General features: G+C 43.3%; 1 protein-coding gene across 15 annotated transcripts in view; it reads left to right on the plus strand.

The window, feature by feature from the left end:
• B3GNT2 (UDP-GlcNAc:betaGal beta-1,3-N-acetylglucosaminyltransferase 2) overlaps positions 1 to 27,069 on the plus strand; it is a 206,345-nt gene that overhangs the window by 21,671 nt on the left and 157,605 nt on the right. For 2 of the 15 annotated variants that reach the window (XM_020891622.2, XM_070480049.1), the window contains exon 2: positions 6,999 to 9,479. The exons of 12 other annotated variants lie outside the window; for them this stretch is intronic. In XM_020891622.2, the coding sequence (XP_020747281.2) occupies positions 7,008 to 8,201 (1,194 nt within the window). In that variant the 5' untranslated portion in view covers positions 6,999 to 7,007 and the 3' untranslated portion in view covers positions 8,202 to 9,479. Of the gene's footprint in view, positions 1 to 6,998; positions 9,480 to 10,354; positions 10,504 to 27,069 lie in introns of those variants that run through there. One more of the 15 variants, XR_011492505.1, reaches the window with a different exon arrangement.

The raw sequence follows: 27,069 nt of genomic DNA on the forward strand, positions 1-27,069 counted from the left end.
ATATCTGACTTTGTCTGATGGTAGTTTTGAGGGTTCAAATGTATACATATAAATCTTTAACATTTTAAAATAATTTTTAAAGAAGATAAACCATTGAAAACCAGACCATCATCTTTTTAGTCCCTTTCGTCATAAGCCTGTGCTGCAGTGTTCTCTTGTATCATGGTTTAAAACTCAAATAATGGAGCTGAACTTCCTAGGTTTGAATCCTGGTTCTGCCATCTGCCAGCTGTGTGACCTTGGACACGTTTAATCACCTCTCTAAGTATCTACCTCATAGCATCACTGGTGCCTGGCATATAGCCAGGGATACCTAAGTATTTATTAAAGCTGATATGTACATATTTTACTATTATTTTTAAGAGTCCTCTCTAATACTTGGCTTCAGGCAGAGAGCACAGACCCAGGGAAAGATGTGCAACGATCTAGGGGTGGTTGTAGTGACATAACTTGTGCTGAACACTGCAGGGTCCAGTACAGGGTTGGAGTTTCTGGGACTGTGGGGCCATGGCCCATGCTAGTGATGCGGGCTGCAGAAATGGGGACCTCACATTAGGATTTGTGTGTGACATGTTCCCCACCCCCATCCCAGCAGTTTGGATGTGTGCAGCAGAGGATGTTGAAGGGAAAAGATGGTGTGGCCGCATTAAAGAATTAAATAACCTATAATCCTGCCGCCCTGATTACACTGGTTTTGTTTTTGTGTGGTGTTTTATCTGGATTTTCACATAGTTTAAGCATGGCAGCTGTACCATTTTGTAATCCATCTTCAGCTAACATAAATTTGTATGTGTCTCTACCTTTCTAAATATCTTAATTGCAAAATAAAGGAAAGTGGAAGTGAAAGTCCCTCAGTCGTGTTTGACTCTCTGTGACCCCATGGACTATATACTCCATGGACTTCTCCAGGCCAGAATACTGGATTGGGTAGCCTTTCCCTTCTCCAGGGGATCTTCCCAACCCAGGGATTGAACCCAGATCTCCCACATTGCAGGCAGATTCTTTACCAGCTGAGCCACAAGGCAAGCAAAGAAGGAAGTTGTTGCCAAACAAAATCAACTGTAGTGTTTTAGAAATTTCAAGTCTGTTCAGTCTTTGTTGGGGAGAATTACTCCCAAGTACAAGGTGAAAGCTAAGGTTGTTCTTTGTTTGCACGTGGGATTTTCTCTTTCTGTTACTCACAGTAAAAATCCTGTGTGTCACAGTGAGGGTTGTATAACATCTTCCCTAGCTGCAGGGTAGATTTTGTTACTCAAATTCTTTTTGAGCAGTGTAACTTCCTGCTTAAAAAAGGACACGGAATTGGTTTTATGTCTGTAATGGGAATATTTAGTCAGATATTCAGAGAGCTTTTTCCCACAGATATTTTTGTGGAGGTCACTGCTTTTTCCTCCTTTCCATGAACTTTGGCTTGTTGTAACAGCCTAGTTCTCATGTGAGGGACTGTGCCTTAGTCACAAATGAAAGATGACATTTAAACTTGATAGAAATGTCAAATTTGGAATCTGGGTGGTTTTCCCACCCTTCCTTCTCAGGTTGGTTTGGAATAAATGCCCTTTAGAAATAGTGGTAAGAGTTGGCCCAAGCTGCACTTTGGGGAATTTAGAAAGGAGGACTGGCCGCTTGTCAGAAGCGGGGCCGGGCATTTCTAGGCTCCCATTTCCCTTTCTTTGGAAAGTCTTGGTAACCACCAAATGTACCATGATCCAGTGCCTTGGGTCTTTTCAGTCTTCAGCCAGTCTTTGAGACTTCACTGTTGAACTGGACCAGGTTACAATACTGTGGCCATGCCTTATAGAAAAAGGAGGAGCTCCAAAGAACCCTGGCTAGGAGCCAGAAGACTGTTTAACCTCAGCGTTATCACCTAACTCTGTGACATTTGTGTGCTCAGTCGTGTCTGACTCTATGACCCCATGTACTGTAGCCTGCCAGGCTCCTCTGTTCATGGAATTTTTCAGGTAAGAATAAAGTGTTCTGCCATTTCCTTCTCCAGGGAATTTTCCCGACCCAGGGATCAAATCCACATCTCCTGCCTTGCAGGCTAATTCTTTACTACTGCACCACCTGGGAAGCCCTCATTTACCCAGTTAACCCTCCCTGGGCTTCATTTTTCTCCATGGTAAAGTGGTATCCTCTCAGCTTCCCTTAGGGAGCGCAAGTGGGAAATGGACAGGAAAATGTTCTGGAATCCTTGAATTGAGGACTGGAATCCTTGAAACAAGGGGAGGATGGTGTTCCTTTGAGAGCCATGAAGCCCTGTCTTGGCTGAGGGGATAGGTTCTTGCCTGGTTCTTGATCACAGATGGAAAAGCCTGAATTGCACCAGTGAAGCTGGAAACCTTGGCCAGGATCAGTATTCCTCAGAGTATTCCCAAAAGAAGTATTGGTACTTTTCTGTGATAAGAAACTCCACATCATCACTTCAGATGGTTCTGGTTGAATTGTAGGTATCCGTAGGTCAAGATGAATAACTGGCTTATTCTTCTGGAGTCATATTATTCACCCTGAATCTTTTCCTAGGAAAATTAACTTAGAGGCTCATAGTCTGTGCAAAAAGTACTGTGCTTTTTTTCTTCCTTAAGCTGTCCTCTTCTACTCTAGAAATTTCAGGAATATCCATATTCCTTTTCTGAGTTGAAAATTTCTGCCAGGTAGTTAGCTGTTCGTAGCATGTGCTATTTTTCCTTCCAGATCTTCCTGATTGTAGTCTTTCTCTGTTCGCCTTCATTCTTTTCCTTGTCCTCCTTTCAGCCTGTCCACGTGAAGGGCAAGCCCTCCAGATCAGTGATACTGGGTCAAGTGCTACTTTAACTTTAGGAGAGTTATCCTGACTTAGAGGAATGGTTTGTTTTTTAGAAAGCACATTGTCTGGAATCTGGAGATCAAAAAAAAGACAGAATGAGACCAACTTAAAACTATCGATGATTTATTTACTAATAGGATGACTGATTCTTTAACTGTATCAGGTACCCACACAGACACATTCATGCTCTCCTGTCCTTGCAAGTCAGTCCCATAGCAAAGAGGTTTAGGTTGCCAAAGGTGTGCTGGACGGAGACCTGCAGTTTGCTCATAGGTGTGTTCAAAGGCTCTTTGAAAGGAGCTGACCTAAGGAGGAGGGCCTGGACCCTAGACTTAATGTGGACATTTTGAATTATTCAGGTTGTATGTCACTTGGGGCCCTTTGAAACTATAATTAAAGAGTAGGAAATACCTTGTGGGTTTTTTTAAAAAATTTTTTAACCACTTTCTTTGGAGGAAGTTTAAGAAGGCCCTTGGTAGCTCAGTAGTGGAATTCTTGAGGGGTGGAGGGTAGGTAGTGGTTGAGAAGGGGGGGAAGAATGAAATGATGGGACACTGCTTACCAGGTGAGCTGAGACCACGCACATACCTTTATATCTACCATGTTCTCTAGATGTGTAAAAGCTCTGGGGGGAGTGAAGGTATGATGTAGGGACTGGCTTTATAAAAACATCTTTCGCTTATATGTCCTTAGCCAAAACTATCCAGCAGTAATAAATACAAACAACTAGATTAGAATCTACTGGACAGATTTAAGAGACACAAAAAGTTTGCGAATCCCCGTTGATCTCTTCTGGGATGTTCAATATGGTGATAACTTCACGGAGTTCTCAGCATGGCAAATACCTCTTCTACTGTGGGGCTATTTGTTGGAATGAGGGAATTTGTAAATCTTAGAGTAAAAAGTAAATACTACTCTTGATTAAAATATATAATAAATAATAAATAAGTTACAAAGATGTAATGGACAGCACAGGGAATATAGTCAATATTTTATTATAACTTTGTATGTTGTATGATCTGTAAAAACATCAAATCACTATGCTGTATATCTGAAACCAATACGTTATAAGTCAGCTATGCTTCAGTTAAAAAAACAAAACAAAACAAAATCCGGTGCTTCTCCAATAATACCAAAAACTTGTTTCCTTTACACCATTCTTTTTTTTTTAAATTACTAGTTTAGTTTCTAAGTTTTTGTTTTTGGTTGTGCTGGGTCTTTGTTGCTATATGCGGGCTTTTCTCTAGTTGTGGTAAGTGGGGGCTGCTCTCTAGTTGTGGCGAGTGGGCTGCTCATTGTGGTGGGTTCTCCTGTCGCAGAACATGGACTGTAGCCTGTGGGCCTAATAGTTGTGGCATGCAGGCTTAGTTGCTGCATGACTTATGGAATCCTCCCGGGCCAGGGATCGAACCTGTGTTTCGTCTCATTGGCAGGCAGCCTTACAACCACTGGACCATCAGGGAAGTCCTACTTCATTCTTTTTGAACTTCCACATTTTGTATTGAAAGTTTAGAAGAATCAATGTTTATTAACTGAAAGCCACCCCCTACCCTCAAACCCATTTTGTTCTAGAGGTCAGAGAAGAGTGGCTACCATTTGACATAGTGGTCTTGAAGCCCCGTCACCTTGGTTAGGGTTCCAGCTCTGCTCTTAACACAGTTACTTCTTTAAATCTGTTTCCTCAAGTGTAAAATGGGAATAAAAGTAACAGTATCTACTTCAGAGGTGCATTGTAACAAGATAATGCACTGGCACCTGAGAGGCAATCCCTCATCGGGATTCTTTTCAAGGATGAGTTCTCAGCTGTAGACTTAACCTGATAAGAAAATTCTTTCCTGGGTATTGCCATTCCACTTTTGAGGATTGTCTTCTAATGTCAGGGTTGTCTACCTGGTTGTTCTTGGGTAGGTCATCCATCTCAGCAGTGTTAGAACTCTGCAGTTACAGGACCAGCAACCTGCCTCATTACTCTTTCTTTGTTGTGTTGCCCACAGCCTGAAATCTGTTCTTGGCCTTTGACATTTCACTAAAATGTCATTTTCATTACTCTTTTCCTTCTTGCTATAAATAGCAGAGGATATACTTGTTCTCAAGGATATAGCTTGAGTTTTGACAAATGTATACATGCATGAAACCATCATCTGTATTAAGATATACAAAGTACATTTCTGTACCGCAGAAAGCCCCTCCTGACCCTCTCCATTCAAAACCCCCACCCCTATCATTTTCAGATTTCTAGGGCCCTGCATTAATTTTTGCCTTCTTGAACTAACATAAAGGGTGTTTGAGTCTCCCTCACTATACTATTTTTGCTTTAGCAGTAGATTTCCTTTTTATAGCTGGGGGTTGTTCCAGTGTATGAATGTACCACAGCTTCATAATCTGTTCTTCTCTTGATGGCATTTGGGTTGGTCTCAGTCGTGGGCGATTCAGATGAAGCTGGTGTGTGTTTCTTTCTCTCTGAATGCTCGGTGTGGTCACTGTCTCCTCTTAGCCCTGCAGCCTTGGGCAAGTGTCTTAATCTTTCTGCCTTGGTTTCTTCATCTGTGAAATGGTAGGTTGGGAAACAGTTCAAAGTTGTGGCCACCATTTTTTATTAAAAAAAAAAAGGAAATAGAATAAAATAGGTGATTACGGTGAATGACATGGAACTGCACATGCTGCAGCCCACATATAAATAGTTATGTGTGTACGGCTGCTAAGTCACTTCAGTCATGTCAGACTCTGTGCTACACCATCAGGTGTGTACATAATAACACATATAAATTGTATTTGTTATTTTGAATTGTGAGCACATCTATTTGCAGCACACTAGTTTGTATATGTCTTTGTATAAGCAAGGAAGTTGAAGTACCTGTGAGTTGTCTAGTTAATGTGTATCTCTGCCCTCAGGTGTCTAAAACAGCCACAATGTTAAGGGTCACTTACTCACACCCCACTGTGGAGTAGCCAGTACTTTAAAAGCTTATAGCCCTCAAAACTTTGCTATTCAGTTCAGTTCAGTCACTTTCGTCTCTTTGGGACCCCATGAACTGCAGCACGCCAGGTCTCCCTGTCCATCACCAACTCCCAGAGCCTACCCAAACCCATGTCCATTGAGTTGGTGATGCCATCCCACCATCTCATCCTCTGTTGTCCCCTTCTCCTCCTGCCCTCAATCTTTCCCAACATCAGGGTCTTTTCCAATGAGTCAGCGCTTCGCATCAGGTGGCCTAAGTATTGGAGTTTCAGCTTCAACATCAGTCCTTCCAGTGAACACCCAGGACCAATTTCCCTTATGATTGACTGGTTGTATCTCCTTGCAGTCCAAGGGAGTCTCAAGAGTCTTCTCAAACACCACAGTTCAGAAGCATCAATTCTTCTGTGCTCAGCCCTCTTTAGTCCAACCCTCACATCCATACATGACCTCTGGAAAAACCATAGCCTTGACTAGACGGACCTTTGTTGGCAAAGTAATGTCTCTGTTTTTTAATATGCTGTCTAGGTTGGTCATAACTTTCCTTCCAAGGAGTAACTGTCTTTTAATTTCATGGCTGCAATCACCATCTGCAGTGCTTTTGGAGCCCCCCAAATTAAAGTCAGCCACTGTTTCCACTGTTTCCCCATCTATTTGCCAAGAAGTGATGGGATGGGATGCCATGATCTTAGTTTTCTGAATGTTGAGCTTTAAGCCAATTTTTTCACTCTCCTCTTTCACTTTCATCAAGAGGCTCTTTAGTTCTTCACTTTGTGCCATAAGGGTGCTGTCATCTGCATATCTGAGGTTATTGATACTTCTCCCGGCAGTCTTGATTCCAGCTTGTGGTTCTTCCAGTCCAGTGTTTCTCATGATGTACTCTGCATATAAGTTAAATAAGCAGGGTGACAATATACAGCCTTGACGTACTCCTTTTCCTATTTGGAGCCAGTCTGTTGTTCCATGTCCAGTTCTAACTGTTGCTTCCTGACTTAAGTGGGTTATTATCACCATTTTATAAATGGAGAAGCCTCTGAGACATCAGTTGTTATACAACTTGCCTGAGGTCACAGAGCTCAAATTGAGGATGGTAGAGCCATGATTTGAACCCAGGTACTGCAAGTCTTGAATCTGTGCTCTAAACCACTGTTCTGGGGAACATGAAAGAGGCAAGTGACATATGAGCAAATGCAGTGAATAATAATCTAATCAGTACCATGGTCCTCTCTTTTATTTCAGATATGAGAAATGAGTGTTGGACGTCGAAGAATAAAGTTGTTGGGAATCCTGATGATGGTAAATGTCTTCATTTATTTGATTGTGGAAGTCTCCAAAAGCAGTAGCCAAGAAAAAAATGGAAAGGGGGAAGTAATAATACCTAAAGAAAGGTTCTGGAAGATATCTGAACCTCCTCGGGCATATTGGAACAAGGAACAAGAAAAGCTGAACAGGAGGTTCAATCCCATTTTGAACACGTTAGCCAACCAGACGGGAGAAGCATACGGATTCTCCAATATAAGCCATCTGAATTACTGTGAACCTGACCTGAGGGTCATGTCAGTAGTTTCAGGTTTTGACAGTTTGCCAGACAGATTTAAAGATTTTCTGCTGTATTTGAGATGTCGAAATTATTCACTGCTTATAGACCAAGCAGATAAGTGTGCAAAGAAGCCCTTCTTATTGCTGGCGATTAAGTCCCTAACTTCACATTTCGATAGAAGGCAAGCGATTCGGGAATCTTGGGGCAAAGAAACCAATGTGGGGAACCAAACGGTGGTGCGAGTCTTCTTACTGGGCCAGACTCCCGCAGAAGACAACCATCCAGACCTTTCAGATATGCTGAAATTTGAGAGTGAGAAGCACCAAGACATTCTTTTGTGGAACTACAGAGATACATTCTTCAACTTGTCTCTGAAAGAAGTACTCTTTCTCAGGTGGGTGAGCACTTCCTGCCCAAATGCCGAGTTCGTGTTCAAGGGCGATGATGATGTTTTTGTGAACACCCATCACCTCCTGAATTACTTGAATAGCTTATCCGGGAACAAAGCCAAAGATTTGTTTATTGGTGACGTGATTCATAATGCTGGACCTCATCGGGATAAGAAACTGAAGTACTACATCCCGGAAGTTGTTTACACTGGCGTCTACCCGCCTTATGCAGGAGGAGGTGGATTTCTCTACTCCGGCCACCTGGCCCTGAGACTGTACAATGTAACTGACCGGGTCCTTCTCTACCCCATCGATGATGTTTATACTGGAATGTGCCTTCAGAAACTTGGCCTCGCTCCAGAGAGACACAAAGGCTTCAGGACATTTGATATAGAAGAGAAAAGCAGGGGTAACATTTGTTCCTATGTAGATTTGATGTTGGTACATAGTAGAAAACCTCAAGAGATGATTGATATTTGGTCTCGGTTGCAGAGTGCACATTTAAAATGCTGATTTATGTGCAAACTACATTTTACATAGAAATGTATCTCAAATAGTTCCCATTTGTGTTCTCTTCCATTAGAGGTCATTTCTATGTAAAACCATCAACATTGCCTTTATAGGTCATACCCATTTGACGGCCTCTAAACCCTTCAGTGTGGTACTTCCTGAAGAGGGAAAGCAGAAGATGCTAATTTTTTTATGTAGAATATGGCAAAATGAATGATTCTGACCCTTCCTATTAGCCAGTGGTCATTATTTTCTAACTTGTCCCCCTCATCATCTGAAATCATGTTTCTAGAATTTGACCATATTTTTGTTTTGCCCTCATACAATGATAATCCTATTTTCCATTATATGAGTAAATTATCAGTTTAGGTATTCATAAACCTATTGGCTACAGAGACATTGTTTTATATGACTCAGTGGTTTTAGTGAAATGCAGTTGTATTTGTTTTCATGAAAGTTAGATGAAGTTTTAAAATCATCTAGAAAAAATTGACTTTTGTCAGAATTGCCCTGCCACCCCAACAGTATTTCCTTGTGTTAACCTAATCAATCGGTTTTGCAAAGTGGGCATCGCTGGGTGACATTTATCCAGTTTATTAAGTTATGGTCTTATGATCATCATGAGAAAGCTTAACTATCTTGCATTTGGTCTCCTGGGTGGTATCATGATAGTTCTCTTTTTTAGTATTTGAAAATAATGAGTATGATTCCATAATCTTCAAACTGAAGATTGCATTGTCCCTGGCAACCATATTGTATTTATAATTTTTCATTGTGGACCAGGAAAGCATATGTAACTTTTGAACTTTAAGTGAAAAGATTGAAATTGTAGACCTGGTTTGTCAGTTTAAAACTGCAGGATTCTATTCTTGCCATATGGTTACATGTTACTTATACAAAATTATTATCCTAAGTAGTGACTGCTTTCCTGTTTCAGTGTAGAAGTGCCTGTGTTTTTATTTATTGTTCAGATCAAATACCAAACATTTTCTTAAATATATTTTGTGTAATATTTTATTTGTATACAGTCTTGATGACTTATTTAACTAGAGCATGGTATTTTAAACAGTAAAGTAACATGTTAAATAAAACTAATGGTTATTTTTGAATTTTAAAATCTATTCTCTTTTGGGGGAATAGAAAGTAGAATTCTGCCAAACTGTTGCTTATATATACTATCTTGTAACATGCTTTCTTGAGATATTTTTGTGTTATAGAGATGAAGATTCTTACAGATGTGGGAACTGTAAGGAAATGGAAATAAAGTCACCATATTTTTAATTGTCATGTGTAACGTGTCATCTATAATCTCCGTTTCTTGTATTTAATTATATTTTTCCCCAAAAGGCCTTTCCCATAAAGGCCACTTTAAAAAAAAAGGGGGGGGGGGCCACTTTTTTCCCACAGAAACTATTGACTGCAGTAGTAATATTGAACTGTGCCTTTTTCTCTGTCTCTGTGGGTCATTTGTCTTTGCATTTAAAATTTTTAAAAGTGCTTCCCCATGTAGTGTCTTTAGAGAGGAGCATGAATACTTATTTATGCTTCCACTTCCTGGTAGTATGAAGAATTTAACTAGGAAATGGAGCAGCATCTTAAAGACTGTATCATCCTAAGCCATATCCATTTTGGAGTTTGTGTGTTTCTGTGAAACATAGATGTATGTTTCATCTGTGATGAAACAGAGCGGCCTTGACCACTCGTTATTTTCTTGGACTTGTGTTGAGAAGAAACTGCTAACGTTCAATTAAAAACAAGTAGGCATTGGATGAAACTCAAAAAACAGAAGGCTTATTGTGAGAACACACAGCACACTGTCCTCTCCTGCTGGGAATGTTGAGGCCATGCATGTGAGTGGATGTGGGGACACTGATACTCACTCACTGTGGGGTTTGAAGACTTGTAAGTCTGGTCCTTCTCGGGCTCACGTGCTGGCATCTGACCTCTCTGCTGCAGTGCTTGTGAGTAAGGGATGGTGGCCAACACCACCACATCAGGTTTAGAGAAGAATAATGAAGCTCTCAGAACATTCACATGCGGTTGGTTCACAAATCGCTTGTGTCCATATACACATGTGCTTCCTTGACCATGTGTTCTCAAGTAGCAGATTTCTCTCCTGAGGAAGATGTCTTTTAATTTTTTTTCTTTTAGGGATTCTCCTTCACTGAGATTTCAAGTCTGCAGAGAAAGAAGAGATGCAGCAGGTTTTGAAACATGTTTTGAAAAGCCACAGAGGGCCTTTGGTGAACCTCCTCATCACACGTAGCTTTGTTTGAACATCAGTCCTTGGTGCTGATGACGTTTGGTGGGTGAGATGCTCTCCAGATCTTCTTTATTTGGCCGAGGTTCTCATGCAGTTGTTACCTGAGTCCACAACACGGGTCATTGACCTCATGGGATGACTCTTTTTCAGCAAAGGGATCCTAGGTACTGGGCTCACCATTGGAACTGGCTGATCCTCAACCCAGGAAGCCCTTTTGGTGCCTTTGAGATAGATTCTTACCTGAGTGTCCATCTTGGATATAAGTATCAGATCTAATTCATTCTTAGAGAAACATTCAATAACTGAGGCCTCAATGGAAACTGGTATTTGAACCTTTTTCATGGTTATTCACAAGTCATGATGATTTTGAGTTTGAAAGTCAAAATGGCTAAATGAGCATTGCCAGTGTTTTGGACTTTTCATCAACCCAACCAGGCTTTAAGAGGAAAAGGATGAAGGAGACCAGAGTGGCTCGTTTCCATCCCTGACCCTGGCTTCCTGTCTTGAGTTGGTTGAGGGGAGAATGGAAAAGAAGGGCAGGAGGTTTGAGTCACGCTTGAAGTTGAATTCAGAAATAAAGGCACCCAAAGTGTGACCACCACCTACTTTTCTGCCCCTGATTGGTATGGTCTGGAATGTGTGATATGTCCTGGGTTATCTTGTTTTCTCTCAGATGCAGAAAGGAAGGCTGCCTTTACTAAAGTAAAGGATGGCTTATATTCACTTTCAGGAAAGCTGAGATGAAGTCTTTATTTGGGCCAAAAGTTAACTTCTCTGATTTACCTTAAGAAAAATGTCAGATGAAGTAAAAATTCTTGTTTAGATCAGGAAAATAAATAGTTCATTTGCTGGACTATGTAGAGTGTAGGATACATTGATTTTTCCTTTATGTTAATTCTTTATTGGCTTTACTTTTCTGATGCCTGGGTCATCTGCCAAATAACTTTGAAACTAAACTTTACCTAATTAGCATTAACAATAAATCTGAAAAATTAAAATATTTATCATGATGTATTCAGGTCTCAAAGTAATTTGAAAGGAAAGTTTTTTCCCCCTTAATATCATCTCAGAAGGTAGAGGCCAAAAATTAGGCCCTTTTGTCTTTAAAGAGTCCCTAAAATCGTATTTGTTCACATTACGTATGAAATTCCATATTTATTAATTATATAAGGTGCAGTACTATTTATACACCACTAAAAAACTCAATATGATTTGTATCAAATGTATGATATGCTTCAGTTGTGGGAGGTGTTAAAATGTGAAATACTATGTTTTAGGATAACTGAAGTACCACATTAGTGCGTGTGTGTGCCCTTAAATTGAAAGATGGAGCCTTGTTTAGGTTTATTTGAAAGGTGGAGCCCATTTAGGTTTATATCCTGCTTCTCTCACTTTGATCTGTGTTTAGGAATTTTCACCCAAGCAATCATAGTAGTGGCTTCTGAGCTTTGGCAGTTGTTTTTTTCCTGTCCATTGTGCATTGTGAAAGGGAATGTATTGATTGTGCTGAAGCAGCAGAAGTAGAGTTTTTAATTTGATTGTAATCCAAGGGCTTATTTCGAAGTCAGGGGCCAAGCGGTTGAACAATGGGGCTTGCAGCTTCCCGACAGCTGCCCTGTATCAGGGATATGCTCTTTCATCTTACACAAGCAGTAAGCGGACTGCACCAGGAGCTTGCATCCTCAGTGTCAGCGTGGACTTGCTCATGACTCTCAAATCCTACCATCTGGTATAGAGCCCATCCCTGGCCTGTCTTCAGCTGACACTTTCCATCTGATCATCCAAGTCCTTCCCCAAGTTGCCTTCCCTGACCACTCTGTTGAAAGGTCATCAGTAACTCTGATCCTGGTACCAACTTCAACCACCTCTTCTTTTAAAATAATTTTATCAAAATGAAAAAAGTATTATCCTACTCTTGGCTGGGGCTCTTCCAGAAACAGATCTTAGGAGGATTCCAGCTCAAGTTGTTTAGGGAAGTGTAGGTGCATGGCTCATGGTGAAGTGATGTTGGGAAGGCAGACAGCCAACAGTAGTGTGTGTTAAGCCAACTGGCAACACAGGGCATCTCTAAAGAATAGTCCAGAATGCTTGCCTCCGAAGGATCACTTCTCAGGCTTGAGGGGGCTTGGCTGTTTTTTGGTAACGCTCTGTTGAGACATTCAAGTGCACAGTGATTTTGAGTAGGGTTGTGCTGTACCTGTCAGCATGGTCCGTGAGAGAAACAATTAGGTTTTCAGTGGTAACCGTTCTATTACTTAGCCCTTTATAGAATTTTAAAATTTTGGCTATGTATTTTTTCTTTTCCTTAAATTTCCAAAACAGTATCTTGTTCTCTAATTACTTGTCTTTCTGTAGCCACCTGTTCTTTATGGATGCAATGACTTCTTATAAGAAAATAGACTTTTATTTTGGTAATTCATGGATTTCCTCAGGGCTTGGTTATGAAGAGAATAGTAAAGTGATTGCTTGCCGTTTTTATGAATGAAGGACCAGACTGACTTGTATAAGTTCCTGGGAAGGATGTCCTTTTCAGGGCTGTTTATCCAAAAGGCCACTTCCCTGCCTTTGGAGTGAGGGTCTATAATGAGTGTGTGTCCTGGTTTAGGCTGATGTCCTTTCAGGGACTGAGCAGGTGGGAAGCAGGAAGATTTGACCCCAGATGCTGAAGCTGCCTTTCCTGCATCTCTGCTCAGTTTAGGGAACACTTCCTAGCCTGTAAGCCAAGCTCATGCTCACCGAACTTGTGTGTGTGTAGTTGTGGTTGTGGGGCGATGTTGACCCAGCTGTTGTACAGCCAGGCCCTCAGTCAGATCACCCCCATCCCCTCCTCCACGCTGGGAGCTTCCGCAGGGCTCCCTTGGGAAGGGCGGCCACACGCCCCCTGCGGCCTTTTGTCATTCATCTTCTGGACTCTGCTCTCCTGGTTTGCTCACTAATACAATTCTGTATATTTTCTATTTTTCAGAGACAAAAACTTTCTTCTTCGCTGCTGGGGTTTCTTCCCTTTTGTCTCCCTTATTGTCATTTCAAGGTGATTTTAGCAGTGAGAGGAGGCCAACACTTCTGCCTGTGCACTGTTCTGAGCCAGGGTCCCCTGGCTGTCCCTCCTCTCCCCGACTTCTGCAGCATCTCCCTCCACGCTGTGCCCCACGCCCTGTGCGACAGGCGCTCCTCACCCCCGTGTGCCATCGTGAAATCCTCCTGCCCCTTAGTCCTGCCAGCTCCTGGTTCTGAGCTTCCCACACTGCCCCCACAGCCTCCTCCCTTCTGTTCCCCTCCCCAGTATTTCCATCACTGAGCGCCACTCTTCAGTCTAGTGAAGAAACCAGTGGGAAGCCTTTCCAAGTTCATTTCTCACCCGCCTCTCCTCTGCCACCCTCCTCTCCTTCACTCCCTCCACTGCAGAACCTGCGTGCCTTGTTTCTCCCTGTAGGGATAGGTCTGCCTTGAGACGTGGCACAGACTCTCGGGGGTCACACTTGTTGACTTAGTAGACAGGGTCACAGTCAGGCCCCACACATGTCCTCTCGGCACCCACCGCCATCCTAGGGCAAGGGGTCTCTGGGTTGTCAGGTCTGGAAGAGGCCTTGTGAAATGGAAGGCGTTCCATTTTATGGTTTCTAAGGTGAATATCCCCCAGATTTAAAAAGACTTGGCTTCTGGTCTCTTCTTGGCTGTTGCCTCTGGGGCAGGTAGGGTGGGGTGCAGAGACCTTCAGTTGCCCACCAGTGTGGTGGACTTGTGAGTGCCCCGGGGTCAAGAAGATGAGTATGGGAGGTCAGCTCCTTTGCTTTTGGGGTCAGGGCACTCGCCCCCGTGCCCTGTCTGTTGATATCTGCCCTGTGCTCCCTTCAGAGCTCCCCCAGCTGCCTTCATGTCAGGCCTCGCCTCCCCTCCCCTGTTTGTCTGTATTCTGAGGGTCAGAACTGGAACTGGCCCGAGAGGGCCTGGGACAGAGCTGCCTTCCCCTGCCCTGTCCTCCACGCTGTCCCTTGAAGCTGCTGAGGGCTGGGGTGGGGTGGGGGTGGCCTGGGGAAGGAGGCTTGTTCACAGACACCCAACCCTGCCCAGACAGCACACCCTCAGCTGCCAGAAATGCCTGGGTAGGGGAGAAGTGGCTCGGCCTTCCCCACCTTGGTCTGGCCCTAGTTGAGATCTCCCTGGACAAAGGCCTGGCCCTCGCCTCCTCTGTCTGCATCAGTGGCACTCTGGTTTCTTTCTCTTGGTCAAGGCCTTGGGTGCAGAATGCCTTTCCCCACTTGTCCTACCTCATTGCAAAATGGGATACAGTCATGAGACATTAACTAATAATTGGGTGATTTCTTTCCAGTCTGTGAGTACAGAAGAGAATGGAAACATAGACCTTTGTTGGCACATTGAAGAGTTAGCCTCAGGGAGCCGTGGAGGGGCCTGGCAGGAACTTCACTGTGCAGAGACGCAGGGTCAGACGACAGGTACCAAGGTCCAGAACAGCGACCAGGCTTAAGTCCTGCCTGTACTGCCCATTGAAACCTTGAGGCCCAGCATACCTGGAGTGGCAAGCAGCCAGAAGCCAGAGCCCCAGATTCCCTGGCCTCAGATCTGCTCTTATCCTCCCGGCCAGTGAGATGGGAGAACCCCCGAGAGGCACAAAGAGAAAAGAACCAAGAAACTGATCAAACCTGGACAAACCCGAACCCCTTAAATAGCAGTGATCTCATATGTGTCTTTCCTCTTGTGGAGTGTGAGACATGAGTATTGAGGGGTAGAGTTGTCGTGTTTAAAGTTGGTGGGAAATGCCTTTATTTATTTGATTGCAAAAGCTTCCCAGAGTGAGTCACTGTGGAAGGAATGAAGAAGGAGGGGGTGTGATGCACAGTCAAAAGCTGGAGAAACTTCTCTCTTACTGAGTCCTACCAGACTGAAGAACAAGATGAGCAGAAGATGCAGAACAGCCCCATGGAGAGCCCATTGGCCCCTGAGGTGGGGAGGGGCGTTTCACGTTCTGTCTTGCTGGTCACACTTCCAGAAACTGCGGAATGAGCTGGCATGGTCTGTGCAACTGTGTACCTGTTCAACAGAGGGCCTATTAGAGCCACTAAAAACCCCGGCTGTGGCAGATTTTTAATAATATTGCAAATGAAATATTTATTCAAAGCACGGGCACTTTTTTTTTTTTTCCATTTATTTTTATTAGTTGGAGGCTAATTACTTTACATCATTACAGTAGTTTTTGTTATACATTGAAATGAATTAGCCATGGATTTACATGTATTCCCCATCCCAGTCCCCCCTCCCACCTCCCTCTCCACCCGATCCCTCTGGGTCTTCCCAGTGCACCAGGCCCAAGCACTTGTCTCATGTACCCAACCTGGGCTGGTGATCTGTTTCACCCTAGATAATATACATGTTTCAATGCTGTTCTCTTGAAACATCCCACCCTCGCCTTTTCCCAGAGTCCACAAGTCTGTTCTATACATCTGAGTCTCTTTTTCTGTTTTGCGTATAGGGTTATCGTTACCATCTTTCTAAAGTCCATATATATGTGTTAGTATACTGTAATGGTCTTTATCTTTCTGGCTTACTTCGCTCTGTATAATGGGCTCCAGTTTCACCCATCTCATTAGAACTGATTCAAATGAATTCTTTTTAATGGCTGAGTAATATTCCATGGTGTATATGTACCACAGCTTCCTCATCCATTCATCTGCTGATGGGCATCTGGGTTGCTTCCGCACGGGCACTTTTAATTGCTGCTGGACCAATCCCATAAATTACTCTTCTGAGATGGGATTGATTTGTTTGGAGAATCTTGCACTTAGAAAACTTGAAATTCAAAAATAATTTTAAAATTTAAAATTTGAATGAATTTTTTATTTACAGAAACATAGAGCAGAGAGTACTTGTATATTTCCACCCAACTTTCCATAATGTTAACATCTTACGTGTATGTGTGTGTTAGTTGCTCAGTCGTGTCTGACTCTTTGGGACCCCATGGACTGCAGCCCACCAGGCTCCTCTGTTCATGGGGATTCTCGAGGCAAGAGTACTGGAGTGGGTAGTCATTCCTTTCTCTAGGAGTTCTTCCCAACCCAGGGATCAAACCCAGGTCTCCCACATTGTAGGCAGGTTCTTTACCATCTGAGCCACCAGGGAAGCCCAGCATCTTACATGACCACATCAGAGTGATCAACATGAACATCAAGCCAGCCAACAACAGGAAATCCACACTGCTCTAATTCTGTTTCCTTTTTTTTTTTTTTTTTTTTTTTTGTTGGCAAAGTAATGTCCCTGCTTTTTATCTAATTCTGTTTCCTACACTACAGACCTTATAGGAATTTTACCAGTTGTTTCCACTAATGTCCTTTGGGGTCCTATTCAGGGTACAGGGTCCCATGTTATTTTTCTTTGACCTCCTCCAATCTATTAGTTTCTAAACCTCTCCTTGCCTTTCCTGACTTAAATCCTTTTGAAGAGTACTTTATATTGGCACAGTGACCTTCAACTTGGACTTGTCTCATGATTGTTTACTCACGATTAGCATGAGGTTTTGCATTTTTGGCAATAACACCACAGAAGTGATGTTTTGTCCTCAGTGCATCCTGAGGGGCACCCTGGGGCCCCTGGTGTCAAGATGTCCCATTTCCTGGCAATTTTAACCTTGTTCACTGGATTTCTTCTCTGTAAGGTTCTTTATCTTTGTAGTTAAGAAATGCCTTGAAGGACATTTGTACATTGAAAAGTTTGTACATTTAAAACTAACAAATATCTGAGTTAATGCATGTAAAACACTTAAAGCCTGGTGTGTAGTAAGTGCTCAATGAAGCTCGCCGTTGTTTTTTCATCATCACTATTATTGCTGCCTTTATCCCTGGTTTTCCTCTGGTCTTGGCTACCTTTATTGTTCCCTTCATTATCCTCTGCATTCCCTGCCGATCCAACCCACACTGGTTACTTCCTCACATTGGGGCTGGCTCTCAAAATATCTGTGGCAGGGAAGAGCTGGCCGTATCTTGGCTCATGGGGTTGGGGTGACGCAAGAGCCTCTTGTTACTCCAGGGCAAAGAGAAAGCCTTGCTCACAGGAAGGCGTATCTCTCTTTATGGGATGTGCTTACAGAAGTGCTTATAGAATGTTCTATAAGATGTGCTTATAGAAGTGGCCTTGGCTGGGGGGTGCTCAGCTGGCCCATATCCCTTGTAGAGGTCTGGGCCAGAACCCGAGGACCCACGGTCACACTCCTCGTGGACCTGGAGGGACAGGATGATGGAGGGCCCACCTGACAGAGGCTTGAAGTGGGAGTGAGCTAGAAGCAGATTCCTTCTGTAGAAGTCGGTGAAGTTTACTCCAGTAAGGCAGTGGGTTGCTGCACTGAGTCATCTTCAGGGGTCATCCCAGAGTGAACAGTCTGGTCAGGGGTGGAGGGAGCCCTGAGCCACCCTCCCTTCCTGCATGGGACGAGGATGCCCAAGTAAAGCAATGCTGGTTCCCACTGGATGAGAGCAGGGGGTCCTTGGCCAAGGTCAGGAGATGCCAGTGTGCTCAAGGTCACCTGCTACGAAGTGCTATCCCAGAAGTTGCTTGTCCTTCTAGCACACACAGCTTTGTTTACAGCTTTCCTTGGCAGTCTTCTGGACCTCCCAGACTCTTCCCCTACTTTAGAGCACTTGAACTCTATTTTGATGCAGAGATGAAGTTTCCATGTTTGAGAATAGCTGCCATGTGCAGGATGTTGTAGCTGCTGTTTTTGTCTGTAGCACGCTTTCCTCCTTTCTCCTCTTTTTGGAGGCAGACTGAGCCCCAGGACTGGAGTGTTGAGTACATGGCCAATCAGGGCCCATGGGCATCCTCCCTGGACTGGGAAAAGGGTGCTCTTCTTCTTCGTGGCTAGTAGAGTTGCCTGGCTGGCTCCCTGACTCCACTGGAATCTTTCCATCAGTAGCGGAAGAGGATAAGCGTGACTTATGTGAAACAGGAAGACGTGTGGAAGGCGTGATGGTGACACACGGGAGACTTTGAGCCATGGGTGTGCACCCACCACTGGCCTCCTTGGCTCTGTGAGCCAGTGCATTCCCTTTCCTCTCAAGCTCACTGGAGTTGGCTTTCATGGTCAAGGTTGATAACGATCAAGCCTAGTTCCTTCCCTGAGTTCTAGGTGAGTCCAGCTGTGGATGCCTCCAGGTGCCCACTCCAAGGCAAGTCTGTGCCTCCCAATTGCAAGTCGATGGCTCCCATCGATGGCACCCCAGGAGGCAGCTGGGGGTAGGAGTTGATGTACTTGTCTTAGGCCAAAGAATCTGGGTGAAAAAATTTAGGAATCAGGTAGTGGGGAATAGGAAGTAATCTTTCTTTTCTCCCAGGATGTGTTCAGCATCAGTCTGGAGATCCCTGGATGAGACAGTTTATAACTTCTCTTTCAGGGTCAAGTTTAACAGCTCAGTTTTTAAGTGAGAGGTCTGGTGACATGTGAAGAGCCAGAAAAATGAAAGGAAGAGATGTGTGTGAGCAAGCATGTGCATTTGCATGTGTAAAATTGAGTTCCTTGTGAGAAGATGCTGGTGGGCTGGGAGAAGATTGAGCAGGAGGAGGTGCTTACTGCCTCTATAACCAGGGCATGGGATGCAGGTCCTCTATCGGCATCTCAGTCAACGGAGGGAGACCCTGGCAGCTCCATAGGGGTGAGCAAGCAGCTGGGTCCAGCTGGGAGGAGAAGGTGGGTGGGCACTCGTTAGGAAGTTCTGTGCTCCAAGCTGCATGGGGCTTTCTGGGACCCAAGTGAGCAGAGTCTCAGCTGCTGAGGTTGGAATAATTGATCGTTCCAATCAACGTGATCATTCTTGAAAGCATGCTTGGTGTTGGCAGATGTGGGGAGGTGAGACCTCCAGGTCTTGCTGGAGCGAGTGTTAGGAGTCTGGTTTTGTGGGGAGCACTCTGGCTGCAGGGAGGGAAGTTCAATGCGTCTGTGGGATGTGACCCATTGAGCCCACTGAGTGGGATGTAACCCATTGAGCCATGGATCCATTGATCCTCCATTGAGTCCTGGTTTCCTCCTTCATTTTACAGATGAGGAAAGTGAGGCTTAAGAAGTTCTGTCAACCTGAGTTTGGAACCCAGAACTTATACCTGTGGTATCTGACTTCGAAGTGTAAGGGCTTTACTGTGCTGTGAGACTGTCTGCCTGGGCCTTCCAGAGGATGTGTAAGGTCGTCACTGTCCCCAACAAATGCCACCAGTGCTGTGACATCCCTGTCTAGGTCCCCAGCCTGGAGGAGCTTCTATTTGCCCTTTGAACTTTAACACCTCTGTCCAGAGATTTTTTCCCCCCCCTCTATCAGCCTCTGTGCTCAGGTTTTGTCATTTGAGGATCTGACACAGCCCCACCCTGGTGTCCCACTGTGCAGATACTGGGGCTCTACTAGAAGACCCACAGTGTTTGTTGATGAAGATATGTTAGTTGATGAGAAAACTGAGGTTCATAGAGTGTGTGACCTTGGTAGTTAAAGGTCACACAGATTAGTGACTGCCTGGGGCTCAGAGGTGATGGACGGGGGAACTGGGCAGTGACTATTAAGGAGTATACGATTTCTTTAGATGAAAGCCGTTGAATTCATTGTGGTGATGGTTGCACAACTCAGGGAATATACTAAAACCACTGAATTGCACACTTCAGAAAGGAGAATTGTGTGGCATGTGAGTTTTATCTCAACAGCGTTGCTGCTAAAAAAAAATTAAATCTCACCAAATCTAAGGGAAAAAAAGGTAAGGTTCCAAAAAAAAAAAAGGTTCCAAATCTTGCACAAAAACAGAGCAAATCAGTTGATTCAGACTGTTCCCCTAATACCAGTATCAGACACATTAGACTCTATGATAGTTACTGCCTACTCGGCGTGTCCTTCCTGCCCACTTGTCTACTGGGCTCTTAACACCCTTGCATGCTTAGTCGCATCTAAACTCTTTGTGAATCTAGGCAAGAATACTGGACTGGATTGCCATTTCCTCCTCCAGGGGATCTTCCTGATCCAAGGATTGAACCCACGTCTCCTGCTGCTGCTAAACTGCAGGCGGGTCCTTTACCACTGAGCCACTGAGGAGAAGGAAATGGCAACCCACTCCAGTATTTTTGCCTGAAAAATGCCATAGACAGAGGAGTCTGGTGGGCTACATACAGTCCAGCGGGTCTCTAAGAATTATACATGACTGAGTGACTTAAGCATGCAAATGCACCCCAGTTATCCATACACTCCTTCCCAATTCTGTGGACAAAGACCTAAGACCTAAGACTTTTTCTGATGCTGAAATTCTGTAATTCTGATTTCATGAGACCATGAGATCCCTGTCTTTCCATAAGCTGGTTGCTTGGAATCAGGGGTGCAGTTGGGGCAAAGGCTGTCAGCTTCTGGGCTCAGTCACTTTGCTGACCTCACATCCTTCCTCCCGTTAGACTAGGTGCTCACCCTGGATGAGGCTGGTCCTGTCTTGTTTGTCCTTGAGTCTCAGGTGCCTACCACCCTGGTCCTCCCCTTTACTGACTTCAGAGAACTGGTTTCTTTGTCTGCACATTGTCTCCCATCCACAATCACAGGATAGAGGTGTGTCCATCCTAATTGCCTCTGAACCTGCACATGACTGGAGTTCAAGAGGCGGATGTTGAATGAATGAATATGCAAACTAATAATATTTGCCGAAGGAAGACATATATGAGTGAATAGGTAATAGTTTCAGATTTCCCAAGTGTTTTTTCTGTTTTTTTTTTTTTTTTTTACTAACCGGATTGATTGATTTGAGTTCAATCTTTGTTCTCTTCCCCTCACTTTTCAAGTGAAAGTAGGTACAAAGTTCTATGAGGCACATCTTTGCTGTGTTTACCTGTATATCTTGTCCATAATAGGAGCTTAATAGAGAGTTGTCGAATGAATGAACAGATAAACAGGTAATATTTGTTGAAGGAGGAAAAGGTAGTGAGACAAGCAAAAAGTCTCTAGAGAGGAAAGAAAGAATAGGGAAGTGTTTATTCCACACAGTTGCTAACTTTAAAAAAAAATGTTTTTTTAATTGAAATATATTTGATTTACAGTGTTGTGTTAGTTTCTGGTGTGCAGCAAAGTGATTCAGTTACACACACACACACACACACACACACACATCGGGCTTCAGTGGCTCAGACAGTAAAAAATCCACCTGCAATGCGGGAGACCTGGGTTTGATCCGTGGGTTGGGAAGATCCCCTGGAGGAGGGCATGGCAACCCACTCCAGTATTCTTGCCTGAAGAATCCCCATGGACGGAGGAAGCTGATAGGCTACAATCCATGGGGTCGCAAAGAGTTGGACACAACTGAGTGACTAACCACACACAGCACATATACATACATAATACACACACACATATATACTTTTATTCTTTTTCATACTCTTTTCCATTGTGGATTATTACACAATACTGAATATAGTTCCCTGTACTGTAAGTAGGACTTTGTTGCTTATTTTATGTATAGGAGTTTGTATCTGCCAATCCTAAATTCCTAATTTATCACCCCCACCCTCTTTCCCCTTTGGTAATTATAAATTTGTTTTCTATCTCTATGAGTCTGTTACTGTTTTACTAAAAAGTTTATTTGCATTGTATTTGAAATTCAACATTATGAGTGCTGTCTTGTGGTATTTGCCTTTCTCTTTCCACTTGCTAACTCTTTATTTTTTATTTTATTTGGGAGGGAGTGGCACTTGACTTTCCCCCAGTTTTGTTGAGATATAATTGACGCAGTCAAAGTCGCTCAGTCCTGTCTGACTCTTTGTGACCCTATGGTCTATACAGTCCCTGGAATTCTCCAGGCCAGAATACTGCAGTGGGCACCTTTCCCTTCTCCAGGGGATCTTCCCAAAACAAGGATCAAACCCAGGTCTCCCACATTGCAGGCAGATTCTTTACCAGCTGAGCGACAAGGGAAGCCCAAGAATACTGGAGTGGGTAGCCTATTCCTTCTCCAGTGGATCTTCCTGATCGAAGAATTGAACTGGAGTCTCCTGCCTTGTAGGCAGATTCTTTACCAACTGAGCTATCAGGGAAGCCCCATAATTGACATACAGCACCATATAAATTTAAGGTGTATAGCATAGTGATTTGATTTACATACATCATGAAATGATTACTACAATAAGTTTACTGAATATCTGTCACCTCATATATAAAAAATGAAAGAAAAAAAAATACTTTTCCTTGTGATGAAAACTCTTAGAATTTACTCTCTTAAAAATTTTCATATATAACATACAGCAGTTAATTATAAAAATTATGTTGTACATTATACCCCTTGTACTTATTTATCTTATGACTGGAAGTTTATATCTTTTGGCCACCTCATCCAGCTCCCTCTTTCCCCACCCCCTACCTCTGGTAACCACAAATTTGATCCCTTTTTCTGAGTTTATTTGTATGTTTGTCTTTTGAAGTATAATTGAACTATAACACTATATTTGTTCCTAGTGCACAACATAGTAATTTGCTGTTTCTATACATTACATAAATCTAGTTACCATCTTTCACCATATAAAAATATTATATCATCATATTAACTATATTCCCTCACTATACATTTCATCCTCATGACTCATTTTTTTTTTTAAATCGAAGTTTGTACTTCTTATCTGTGTATCTGTCTCACCTATTTCACTCGTTCCCCCACTCCCTTCCCCTCTGGCCAACTCTTTATTGTGTCCTTTCTGTCTGTCCCATCTTGGCCCCTTGAAAGCAAAGTGTTAGTTGTTCAATCCTGTCTGAGTCTTTGCGACCGCATGGACTTTAGCCCACCAGGCTCCTCTGTCCATGGAATTCTCCAAGCAAGAATACTGGAGTGGGCTGCCATTCCTTTCTCCAGGGGATCTTCCTGACCCAGGGATCGAACCCAGGTCTCCCACATTGCAGTCAGATTCTTTACCATCCCATCTCAGCCACCAGGGGAGCCCATCCTGGCCCCTTACATGGACTCAAACTTCCTGCACAAGGATAACCTGAAGATAATAAATACCTGGCCATAGGTGCCAGTCACTTACCTTGACTCCCTGGATCACTTCTTGTCCAGTCCTCCAGCTCTCATTTGCCTCTGCTCTTAAGCTTTGATATCAGTCCCAGTCCTGCATTTAATGACTCATTTTGAGACCTGAATCTTAGCCTGATGCATTTGACTGGGGTCTGGTATCCAGTCTCCAACCCTGCCTATGGTCACAGTGGATGAGACACTTCTAATTTTTGCCCCACCCTGTAGGCCAACCAACCATGTTGTGTCCTGTCTAGTGTCCCTGCCAGTGGAGGGAAATAGAAAATTATTCTAGAGACCAGCTTCTTCTTGGCACCTCTAGGTGTCTGAACTTAGTGGCTTGCTTCTAACTAATAGACTGTGACAAACATATGGAGATGTCACTTTCATGATTAGATTATAAATGATTTCCTGTTACTAAACCCTCCTTTCAATAGCTTTTTTTTTTTAAGGAAAGATATATTTTAAAATTATTTATTAAATTTTGGCCACACTGGGTCTTTGTGGCCGCACTCGAGCTTTCTCTAGTTGTAGCGAGTGGGGGCTACTCTCTAGTTGCAGTCTGTGGGTTTCTCTTGTTGCAGAGCATGGGCTCTAGGGCACATGGGTTTAGGAGCTGCAGTGAGTGGGCTGAGTAGTTGTGGCCCTCAGGCTTAGTTGCCCCTTGTCATGTAGGATCTTCCAGGACCAAGGATCAAACCTGTGTCCCCTGCATTGGCAGGTAGATTCTTAACCACTGGACCACTAGGGATGTCCTCCTTTTGTTAGTTTTAATGGAACAAGTTGTCGTGTCGGAAAGGCCTATGTGGCAAGAAACTGAGAGTGGCCCATCTGCCAACTGGGAAATGAAGCCATTAGTCTAATAACCCTCAAGGAAGTGAATCCTGCCAACAACCACATGCATGGGCTTAGAACTGGATCCTTCCCCAGTTGAGCCTCCATATTAGACTACAGACCCCAAGCCAACACATTTTGGTTGCAGCCTTGATTCCTGTCCCTCGCTAACTGTGAGATAATAAGTGTATGTGAAAGCACTAAGTTTTGGGGTAATTTGTTATTCTACAGGAGATAACTAATACATTGTGTTTGTGTTTTGTTTTATGCTCTCCTCCAAGAGATAAATTTATTAGGAAGCTAGTGAAATTTAAGTTTGTGGGCCCCTCACTTGCGCAGCCCTTGGATTGCTGCTAGCCATGTGTTCACACAGTCATGTTTTTGTAAAGTTTAGGAAGTATTTTAACAGCAATCAGTTAGGGCTGGGGCTTCTTCCTACTTTAGCCTTCCTCTTGAGTCTGGCTGTGTGGCTATAAGTGAGGACGTTTTGAGGATATGACTAAGGGAAATTTGATTTGGAGATACATTTCGTGAGACTGGGGGATGTCCATGCGTGTGACTTGCAGTCCCTTCTGTGTTGAGTCATGTTGCTGGCAAGGTTTCACAGGCTGGTGCTTGGCAGAGTTAGGATTCAATCTGAGGTTCATCTCATGAATTTAATGCTAGACTAGGTTGATTTTCATATTCTCAATGATTCATCAATGACTTGATTTCTTAACTTAAAGGCATGAGAATCTGGCTTCGGATAATGTGTCCCTGCTGTATTTGATACTATTTTCTACCTTCCAACCTGGTCTAACACCCTAGTCTTTTTTTTTTTTTTTTAATTTATTTGGCTGCACTGGGTCTTAGTTGCATCATGTAGGATCTTTAGTTGCGGCACGTGGGATCTAGTTCCCTGACCAGGGATCGAACCTGCGTCCCATGCCTTGGGAGTGCAGTCTTAGCCACTGGGCCACCAGGGAAGTCCCACACCCTAGTCTTATAACTTGTTGACATCATCCCTGATCCCTTTGCTTGATCCGTGGAACTTCTCTTTGCTGGACCTGCCTGTGTTCATACTTCTCCCTCAGCCTGAACTGACCTCTCCCAAACACACCTATATAGTCTTCTAAGTTTTGGCTGTCTTGCTATGAAAAACTGGTATTAACATGAAACTCATATTGAGCCTCTATGAGGATATTGATGGCAAGATGGGTGATGAATGCAGTCAATTCCAAGCATAAAATGAGTCACTGAACAAGAAAACTTGAAAGTCCCTGGAATTAGTTTAGCTCCTATAGAAAAGGAACTTGATAATTTTCCCCACATTTGGGAAAAATTCAAACAATAAACATAGCATTACAAATAATGAACTGTGAAACTGAAAGAGACTTTTGTAAACCATCAATGTAAAGCAAGTTTTCGTTAAGCTTGCTAAAAAGACTGAGTTATCCTTATGTTCTCTCTATAAAAAATCATTTCACAAAATTATTATTCTGTGAAGTATGATCAAAGTGTACAGACCAAAAAATATAGGGAAAAAGTATGATAGAGGTATCCCAGGCAGTTTATAAAAGTGTGTAATTTGGGGAGATGTTATGATCCTTTTATTTCTAAGCTATATACAATTTTTAAATTTGTTTAAATTTTCTTATTTCAAGAATTTTTGTGTGTGTGTATTTGATGTTTTGTGTTCTTTCTTTTAAGATGGTCACAAAATTGCAGCAGCTTCAGGATTTAGAAAGTTTGGATCTAGTCCTGTTCCCATCAAGTAGGAGAGAGAACTTCCTGATGCAAAGACTGGAATTCTTTCTTTCTACTCTACCCGCTTTGAGTCCAACTGTATCTTACATATCCTTAGAAGGGCAATTTTTTTTTTCCTGAGTATAATTCAACTAAAAGTGCTTTGGTTTTGAGAAGAGCAAGCAAAAGGAACTGGTGATGATAGGGATCTTCTGTCTGTAAGGTGGTCAAGTAGAGCAGGAAATAGGGAAGTTCTCTTTAAATGGAGAAGATGGCAGAATCAGAATCTCAGGTGGAAGTTGTACTCAGAGACACTTCAGTTAATTGTGAGAAGTACCTTTCTAATAGTTGACCATATGTTGAGGACCCTACCTGGGCAGGCAAAATGGACTCCATGACACCTGAAGTCTCCTCTTTTAACACCTGGATGCTGAGGGTGGCAGTTCAGGCCTGACTAGAGGAGCTGGTACCTGGAGATTGGACTTGGCCTTGGGGCAGGGTGGACTCTGGGACACAGATCCTATTGTAAGTCTAGTCCAGCAGGTATACCTCTGGGCCCATGAATGGTGTCAAGAAGACCTTGTTAGGAGTGGTGGAGGGATATTTGGAGCTTTGGAATAGGAGTCTGGTGAGGAGGAGGGCTGAGCAGGTTAGTATGACAGATGTTGGGCTCTAAGCAAATCAGAAGCCCAGCCTGGGGGAGGGAATAGTGCTGAAGCTAACAAGGTCAAAGGCCAGACTTTGGGAGAATCAGATGGAATCCCCTCGTTCAAGACCAGCTTACAGGCCTGACTTGTGGTCTTGTTGGCAATTCAAGTCAGCTATATGAGCAAGTAACCACAGTGAAATATCTCATGTCATTTAAATACAGCTAAAAATTCTGAAATCTCATTTACCTGTTGATGTTCTCTGCAGTTCTCTTTTCCTTAACATAAAGGCAGCTACTTGAGACCTCAGAAACAATAGACTGAAAAGAAAGTTAGTGTCCTTAATCTGATCTTTGTGATGATGCTGCCTCTCAAGCTTTTCATGTTGTCT

The sequence above is a fragment of the Odocoileus virginianus genome, chromosome 2 (assembly GCF_023699985.2).
Source record: "Odocoileus virginianus isolate 20LAN1187 ecotype Illinois chromosome 2, Ovbor_1.2, whole genome shotgun sequence".
Lineage (NCBI taxonomy): Eukaryota > Metazoa > Chordata > Mammalia > Artiodactyla > Cervidae > Odocoileus > Odocoileus virginianus.